The sequence below is a fragment of the Parasteatoda tepidariorum genome, chromosome 4 (assembly GCF_043381705.1).
Source record: "Parasteatoda tepidariorum isolate YZ-2023 chromosome 4, CAS_Ptep_4.0, whole genome shotgun sequence".
Taxonomy (NCBI): Eukaryota; Metazoa; Arthropoda; class Arachnida; order Araneae; family Theridiidae; genus Parasteatoda; species Parasteatoda tepidariorum.
The window spans coordinates 15153611-15163309 of record NC_092207.1 but is presented as its reverse complement, the minus strand read 5'-3'; the positions used below and the strand labels follow the sequence as shown (position 1 = coordinate 15163309).

Sequence of the window (9699 nt, the reverse complement as noted above, 5' to 3'; positions counted from 1 at the left end):
ATTTTTTAAAAATTCATCTTGAAACAATTTATGGTTATGAAGAGATAACAATAAAAATTATATAGACATGCAACCAAATTTAGTTTAATTTTAAGGAACTTTATGTACAAGTATTTGGGGAGGCAAAATACATTTAATGTTAATTTAAAAGAATTTTAAAATCTGTGTAGTTAATGAATTGTATTCTCAGGCATCAAAGACCCTTAGAGTCAATGCCCTCGTGAATACAAGTTGTTAATGAAAGTTGTTGTACTATGCAAATGAAAGTCCTATAATTTGTTAATTTAAAGATTCCAATTCATTGGCCAGTGTGTTTAGATAAAAGTGTATATCACTTTGATTTAAATCTCTAGTAGCAGCTAAGTATTAAAAAAAAATCTAGGAAACGTTTTTTTTTTATGACTCAAACTGTTTAATATTCTGTTAATTTAAAATATATTATTTTGTTTAAAAATTTTCATCAGGATTGATTTAAAGTTTTATGATTCTCTTGAATGTCTTCAGAAGTGTATGAATAAAACTTCTTAAAATTATAGTTTCCCTTCCTTCTAGTATTTTTTTTTTTCTTTCAAAAGTTTCTTTAATACTCTCTGCTTGACCACTCCTAAGCTTACTTCAAGTTTCTTTTCAACATCTTTGGTTGGCACCCTTAATATTTTTAAATCTATAATGAGCCTTTCAATTTATATTGATAAGTATTCAATGAAGTTTTAGTTCCTAATTTATTAAAAAAAACAAAAGTATTTTTAAGTCGTAATTTTTTTTCTCCTGCTATGGCGTATAAACTAAGAACAAAATGCAATGAGTGAAATTGTTATTGATGTAGCGAAACAGACCAAAAGTCTAACTTAAGCCTAGTGTAGTAAGGCACACACAACACAAATAGTACATATTAAGATGTTTTAACGCACACATGTACACTCAATAATTCATCTTTATCTATTGCATGATGTCTAATGAATTTAACGACTCTATAACATGACCTATAGGCAGCCTGTAGGTTAATGCTGGAATGAGTTGACCAGCAAGATCCTTAGGCCTAAATCTCACAGACAAATCCTTCTTGGAAAGGCATTTTCTTGTATGGCACTTATTACAAAAAGAAATCCACTTAATTAGCTTTGATTAGCCCTACAAAAAGAAAATGCCAAAAAACTGCTAGCTGCTTGCACTAGTATCTTTCTTCTATATCCTGAGGATCTTATAATTTGTTTCTGTGTAAATGTGGAATATTTTGATATGATACATATATTAAAGTTATCACCTTGTGCCATTGAACCCTACATTCAGTTCAATTTGAAGTTCTCTTTTTCTATATTTGTAAATATGGTAGTGTGAAGTAAAGTGGGAACCCTAACACCAAACCGTTACACTTTTTTAATAAAAATTTGGATGCATTTTATTTGGATTAATGTAAATTAAACATAAAACATAGATTAAATTAAACATAGCTATGAATTTTTTCCGATTATTATCTCGCATAAAATTATTTAGTTTTAGCACTTCCATTTTACCCCATAGTGGGATTCTGAAATAAGTTCTGTATTAATATGATTCTATTAATGTTTTTTTATTATTATTGAAGTGTGCAAAATAAAATATTTTTACATATTTTTTTTAAAATAATATCTATAAAAATAAAGCTCACTTTGTATGCAGCGTATTTTTCTGAACTCTATTCAATCTTTATCAACAGTAGCAACATAAGTGGAATAGTTTTTGGCATACTTTAGTAAGGAAAGATACTGTAATGAATTAATATTAGTCAGTTTTAAGTGTTGCTTTTACTAGATTTTCATGTTAGACTGTTATCTTACTCTTTCAAAACTGCTTTTAAAGAAATAAAAGTAAATTTAAAGCACTATTTTTTTTCTGTGTTAAAAATACTAGTTAAGAAATAAAACAGTTTAGTAAATTATTTTTTATATATTTTATAAAATATAGAATTTTAGAAATTTAAGAGAAAAAAAACAAGCAAAATTCATAATTTTATACATAATTCATAAAAAAAGAAGAAAAAAAATTTATCATACACTTATCAAAGACTAACCAAATTTCCAAATTGCCCCACAGAAAACTACTCACAATAAGAAGAATTTAAAAAAATTGTTCTGAAATTATTTAAATCTGTGCTTTGTATATTACTCTGCATGCCTGACCTGCCTGTAATAAGGATTTTAGAATTAAATTTATCGGCAGATTTAATCAATTTGAAATCCAATTAATTAACCTATTGTTATTGAGACTTCTAGCATTTAATTTTTTTTCTTCTTATTTTTTTTTCACTTCAAAAAATTTGAGAGTAAAATCCTTTTATATTAAAAAAGAAATCCAAAAGTTTTAAAAACTGTTTTTCTGAACAAGTGAAACAGATTATAACCAAGCGTCAGATGATAATCAAGTGATGAAAATTTGAAATGATGTTTATAGTTTTGTTCCATTATGTAGGCATTTATACATAGCTTTATATTTAATCTAATACCATAGAACATTTGGAATTACCAAGTCTGTTGCAGAATGTTTAATATGATCCTGCTCCTAAGATGAAACGATATGTGCTAATAGAAGTGCATTTGAAAAAATGTCTTAAAATTCATGAGCCTAAAATTCTATTTTTGCTTTGAAATTGCAGGATCCGCGCTAAGGACTTCAAATTACTAGTTAGTAAATTACACAAATTTAAAAAGTCTTAGCTTAAGGCAATTCTTAAAAAAATTTTATGTTTAATTTTTTAAACAAATATTTTATTATTATTTTTTTTTAATGCTTTTATAATCTTGTTTCTTACATAATCTGGACCTATTAATTTTAATTAATTATGCAACTTATATAAAGGAAATTACTGTAATTAAATAAAAAAATACATAATTTGTTTAGAAAAATTCATATTGATAAAATTTTCAGGATCTAGGGGATTATAAATTTTTCTTTTTGGTAGAAAAAGTCATTCGCCAAAACGCAATTTGTTTCGCCAAATTTACGATTTTATCGTAAATTTGGCGCTTAGCGTGGGCTCTGAAATCGTGGAAACTATGATATAAAAAATAAGGACCCCATCTTACTTAACGGCAATCAGTTTTTGAAAATCTTGCTAATTTGGATGTGATTTTTGTTCAAATTTATTTATTTTCACCAAATTTATTAGTTTTATTATTATTATTATTATTTTGCAGATGGCAGATCATTATAAAGTTCTAGGTGTATCGAGTACTGCTTCTCGCGAAGAACTTAAAAGCTGCTACCACAACTTAGTTCGAGAACATCATCCAGATAAGTCCTCTTCTCAAGATGGTTCGAATTTTTGTCAAATTCAGGAAGCCTGGGAAGTGCTGAGTGACGACAATCGCCGAAGGCAGTATGATGCTGAGATTAAAGCAGCAGAGCTAAAGACGGTCCATCCTGTGCAAGAAGAAGTCAGTTTGCACGAAATGCTATTCGACCAAGATCTAAAACAGTACCAAAAAATCTGTAGGTGTGGCGGATCTTATGTTTTTGATGAATCTGATGTTTGTGAACAATATCTGCTAGTAGACTGTGATAATTGTTCTCTGAGCATTGTTGTTGATTGCATTCATAAATCATCTTGACAGTGAGATTTGATGTTTTAGATAATTTATTTAAATACTATTTTTTATAAATGTTTTATGTTAAGTTTTTGTTGAAATAAATGTTTTTAATAGTTATTTCTGTAGTTTATTTTATATGCAGTTGCTTTGTTGTTTTTGTTGTCTTGTCTATGGCTGTGCTAAATATTTCCAAAAGTTTAGAGAATGAGTTTTGCGAGCTCTGGCTTCTGAAGACTGTATAGGATGTCCTCTGGTCGCCTAGTTTAAAAAGTTCTGCCAAAATGGCTTGACAGTTGAATATGTGTTCTGGCATTAATTGGGTTTGGGGACAATGTCTGCATGTGGAGTTTAATCTGGTTTTGTCTGAAGAGATCATCATGTTCTTGAAACGGCCCGTATGTGTCTTACTATTGCGGATGAGAAGTTCTAGGGCAATTAAGACTCAGAATGGAGAGTTTTTTGAAAGTTTGCGATTGGTAACTGCATTTGCGACATCAGAGGTGACATTGGGGGTCTGATCCAAGTTTTGGACCTCTTTAGCAATGACATCTGTGCACTCATTTCTCTCAATGTCCACATGAGCAGGGATCCCTTGGAGAGTGCAAAGCTTTTTTTTTTATAAATCGCAGGAGGTTGTTGATGCACTGAGTTAAATTTGTTTCTTTATTGTGTATGATGCTGATCTTGTCGGAGAAAAATACCAGTCCTGTTGAATCTTCAGAATAGTAAATAAAAGAGCTTCTTTGATGGCAATTAGTTCGCTCGTAAAATTCGAAGCTATATGGCATGTGGGAAGTTTGAAATTGCTGTTGTTTTGACAGTTTAATATATTTGTTTTATTTATTTCATGAGCTTAAACTTTTTCTAATTTTGAATTCTGTCAATTAGGTGGTTGATTTTTTCCATGAGTGTCAAATCTTATATGATTCTATCGTCTTATATTTAAATTTCACAATATTAAAGTTATGCCTTCGATTTATGTTCCCAAGATTTATGCTTGAAATAGCTTGGAAAATAATTTGCGAAAATCTGGAACTCGGTTTTAAATTAAGTTGAAAATCCAGCAGTGTAATTAAGTGAAACTTTTTTTTAAATTTATTCTTAGGCAGTATTTTATATAACTCTTAAATTCATTTTTAAAAAAATGTATGCATGCTCGGAATCACTTACAACTTTAAAAAAATGTTTTGGGACTGCCACTAATTTATTTGCACAGTATTGTAATGGTCAAAAAAAGATTTATATATTATTAAAAATCTTATGTTAAATTTAGCACTTTTTAGTATTCTATAAACTGAATTATGATAGTGCTGTTAGGTTTTTATTTATGCTCATATTCTAAAAAGATTTTATTTGAAATTGATTAAATTATGTGCTTGCAAATATCTTGGAAAGGATAATCTTACAATTATACTTTATTGCTTGTTTTAATAATAATAAAAAGTTCATCGTCGAAATTTTTTTTTTCGGTGATAAAATTTTTAGTTTTTTAATACGTTATTTTTAGAAAAACTCAAATCCTTATAATGATCACTATTACTCAAAAATGTAATATCATTAACCTTCATTGGTAAAGTAATTTATTTCATTTTCTCAAATATAGTGTGTATATAAGCTAGTGTCTATAATTTTTGCCGACTGGTCACAGATTAAATTGATCAAAATCGTTTTTAACATTTAATCATTAATATTTTAAGTCTTAAAATATGCTCATTAGCTTCTATTGAAACAGCAAAGCTTAAAATTACTATAATTTTATCCAAATCTTTGAAACTATGCAAGAAACTTAAATGGGAAACTAGTTGTAGATTGTTAAAATACTGTAGAAAAAAATAACTACAACCGTGTAATTTAAAAATGGCTTTTTTTTTCCTTGCACTAATGATGATGTTTGTCTTGCTGTATCATTGCATTTGTGTGTACTTCAGTCTTGTCTTCATAGCCTTTTTCACACAGAAATCGATAAAATGAAAAAAATTTCTGCGAACACAAAATCTCAATTAAAAAAACTTTCTGCACGCTTTGATTAACTCTCATAACTTGTTTCAATCTTTTAGCTGCTCCCTCATTCTCCGGAAATTCGTTTAAAAATTACTTATTTTTTAAAAAAATGTTTAATTTTTAGAGAAGTTTATTCCACAGAAATGAGTTGGATAAAAAGCAAAAGGTGAAAATAAAATCCAAAAATGTTATATGCAAAAAACACTTAAATAATTTAAAAAATACCTGTTGTTAGAGCATTTATCCACAGAATGTTATCAACGTTTAAATAAAAATATCGAAGCCAGATTTTATTTTTTTATTTAAATTATATAAATATGATTCTTAGTATGTGATTTTTAAATTACGCGAATACGAATCTCGACATTTAATTTTAAAATCGCGTTAATAGGAATTTCGATGTTTGATTTTAAAAACATGTAAATACGAATCTCGATATTCCATTTTAAAATCGCGTGAATATCAATTCTGATGTATAATTTTTTAAGTCATTTATTTGAATGACTGTCACGATACGTCTGTCCGAAAATCTCCTTCTTTTTATACTATTGAAGTTTGTTGGCAGAAAAATAAACCATCTTCGAAGATTGTTTAAAAATCTTTCTTTTATGGGTGGAAAATGATTTCAATTTTGTTCTACAGTCATGAATATTGAAACTCCAAGATGAACATGTTATGCATTATTTTTTAAATTTGCACTCCAGTAGATTTAAGTACTTAAATCATTAAAAAGAATAATAAATATTTTCAGAGCTCTATAGATTTAGTAGCATAATTAAGCTTTCTAACTTTAAATATGAAAAAAAAACGTATTTTTTCATTAGTTTTTTAGGTACTTAACAATTAAATGACCAATATTTTTTTTCTTTCTGAATTAGTTAAATATTTTCCTTTGTCAAAAGGTATAAATTTCTATTCTCCTTGGAGGTTAATGTAAGCAAGAATAGAGGGACCTACGCCAATTGTAGGGCTATAGAAATAATAAACACAAGACCCGTATCAAATCCTCTTGTTGTCAGGCTAACCATGGAAGGTTTTCATGGTTTTCCTCTCCATGTATCACAAATGAGAGTTAGTTGCAACTAAAAAGTCCCCCACGAAGACAAATTTCTCCCAATACTTGATCTAGGAGTTCCCTTGTCTTCCGGATTGGGTTCGAAATTATAAAGCTACGGAGTTGGATCATCGGTAGGCGTAAACTCGAAATCGGGTCCACTGTTTAACTTCGATTATTTAAAAAAAAAAAAGGACCCGTATCAACTGTACTGTGGTAAAACTAAATAATTTAATGAATTTTCGGCAAGCATATCGATTGAAGTTGTAAACTAAAACTGGCTGTTGTAAATTGAAAAGAGAAAAGAACACTTAAGTGTGGTCAAAGGGGTTGAGATACCTTTTTGTTTTAGAAAACGAACTAGAATGTTCCCTATCGTTTTTGAGAACAGCCTATTCTTTTTCCCCGGACTAAAACTGTACTGGGTCTGTTGCTAACAATTTTGGTCTGGCTGATGAGAACACAGAACTCAAAAGTGTGTGTTAGTCTGGGATCACTAAATTATCAGGGGACTAAATTATGCCACTAAATTATCAGGGGACAATCTAAAGGAATGGTATAGTTTGTCTACGGTAAGAACTCCCCCACCACAAAATCTGAGGCCGACTGCTACTATTGAAACAAGAATAGCGTATTTCAGGGAGGGTAACTTCTCTTTACTCTAGGGCCATACACAATCGACCAGAGAAAAATAATACCCTTCCCTCGCCGACCCAAGACAAAACTTGTCCTAAACAGTGACCCCACACTCTGCTTGAAATAGTTATGCCTCGTTACCATGGTCACTGAAATGGGTCCAGACTAATGGTTAGGGGAGTTCTTACTTTAGACAAGCTATATGCTGTTTTGGTTTTTTGACCTAGTTTCGTGTTTTTGGTCTATTTTATTGACTCAAAATAGCATATTTCAACATAATTTTGAATATTATGCACTCTTTATATTGTAATTTTTGATTTAAATTTGCTAAATAATTATTTTCATCCATTAAAAATAACTAAAAAAAAAGGCAGCCCGACGCACTTAAATGGACCAGTAAAAAAATATATATATATGAATAAGTACTATTTTTAATCACTGCTCTGGTACTGAAATATCCGGTCGTGACGCTTTTGTACTTAATGATGTCACTAGACCGGATCCGTTCTTCAATTAATGTATAGTTTGTCTAAAGTAAGACCTTCCCTAGACATTCGTCTGGACCCGTGGCGGTGACTATGGTAACAAAGTATAACTATTTCAAGTAGGGATGTGGGGTCACTGTTTAGGACAGGTTCGGGTCTGCCAGAGAAAGGTAATCATTTTCTCCGGTCTATTGTGTTACCCCTAGAGTGAAGAAAAGCTACTCTCCCTGAAATGCCCTATTCTTGTTTCCATAGCAGCAGGCGGCCTCAGACTTTGTGGCGAGGGAGTTCTTACCGTAGACATACTATGCACCTAGTGGTTATGAACTGGCGGGCCGCATCCGATCTGCGAAGCCCTTTTTTGTGGCCCGCGAACTAAAATATATTAGTTGTCATTTTTTTTCGGACAATTTTCGTAAAAAGTCCTCTCGTTAAATACTTTTCTCGTTAAAAAAAAATTAAAAACTTATTTCTCTGTTTCTGTAAAATTTAACATACCAACGGTGTAAAAAAAAATTTTTTTCTCAGGTTTTGCATCCAAGAAAATATTTATTCAAATACAAAAATAATCCTGTTTGTTGCTCTTTTTTATTTCGTTTCTTTTTTTTTTTTTTTTTTTTTTTTTTTTTTTTTTTTTTTTTTGTATTTTGTGAATATAATTTAGCACGTGCGTATCGGAAAATTTCTCGAAGAAATTCTCTGATTTAACTTTTTGAAGCCACTCATTTTGGATGAAATTATTTACATCTGTAAATTTTAAATTTAAAGTGTAAATATCTATTCTCTGCTAGTTGCAGCAGACAAACCTCAATTCTCTCATTGAACATTTTGTGTGCTACTCTCGTAAGTTTCAATACCAACCTTTTTAAAGTTTTATATCTTAACAATTAGGTACCTGTTGCACAGTAATCGTTTAATACAGAGGTGCACACAAAAGTTATTGTAGCCAGAATTTTTTAATATGCAATTAAATATTTTTAAAAATCTACTTCTTATTTTAATTTGTAATTCAATACTTTTGTTTTGTGCAACTTGATAAAAATATGACTGTAATATTTAATGTTCCTTCAAACATAAAAGAGTCCTATATAAAATTTTGATAAAGTTGCTGCCCGCCATTTGACTGGTGTTTTTAATTGTGGCTCCCAGCCTCATATAACTATCTGAGTTTAAATTGTTCTGGCTTAATAAATGCATTATTACATAAATTTTTAAATGCCTAACTTTTTTAAAATTTTTTTAAAAAAAAAAAGAAGCTCGGAATAAGTTAAAGGGATGTGTATCATTTATACGTTTGTCTTCCCTACTATAAACAAGCTAAAAATATAAAGTGCCAAGTCAACAATTACTGAACAGTGGGGGATCATTTTCCTAAAAATTCTAATTTATGCGCAAAAGTAAATCATGGAAATAACGGATGTCGTATCGCTAATTTCTGGTTACACCAATTTGATTCCTACCCATTCCTTCAATCTATCATACTTCAACAAAAGAAATCAGACTCATATTTGCAAATTTATTCCTACCAATTCCATTCCCTTCTTAAGAAGGATCTCGCCCTATCCTGCTCTCTTGTGGGCTATTAAAATCAAATTAAAAACTGCCCATCAAAAAAGTCATGACAGACCAGCATCTTAACAGTCATCCCATTCTCAGATTGTTACATGTAAACCGGTTTTTTTTTTAAACTTCCAAAGCTCAGCGAAGAAATACGAGTAATAACAGGTAACAGCTTACTTGTAATTACGAAGAGGGGAAACTGCAAATTAATGTTTCCTCTTAGCATGCAACGAAGGCTGTCTTTCCATGCTATCCAACTGATAGTCAAGGACTTCAATTAACATTGGTGATTGTTTGTTTCATAATTTTTTTTCTTCTTTAATTCTAACCGCCGTAAGTTGTTATAATTCTAATGAAAATTACGTTCTAAGATGTTCAAGGCCATATATTTTAATGA

The 9699-nt window shown here is 30.0% G+C and overlaps 1 protein-coding gene across 1 annotated transcript; it reads left to right on the top strand.

Annotated features, from left to right (window-relative positions):
* Window positions 1-978: 978 nt before the first annotated feature.
* On the top strand, window positions 979-3587 carry LOC107453524 (dnaJ homolog subfamily C member 24). Its single transcript, XM_043040680.1, has 2 exons — window positions 979-996; window positions 3174-3587. Exons 1-2 carry the CDS (start codon window positions 979-981, stop codon window positions 3585-3587), a joined length of 432 nt encoding a protein of 143 aa, XP_042896614.1.
* The last annotated feature ends 6112 nt before the right edge of the window (window positions 3588-9699 follow it).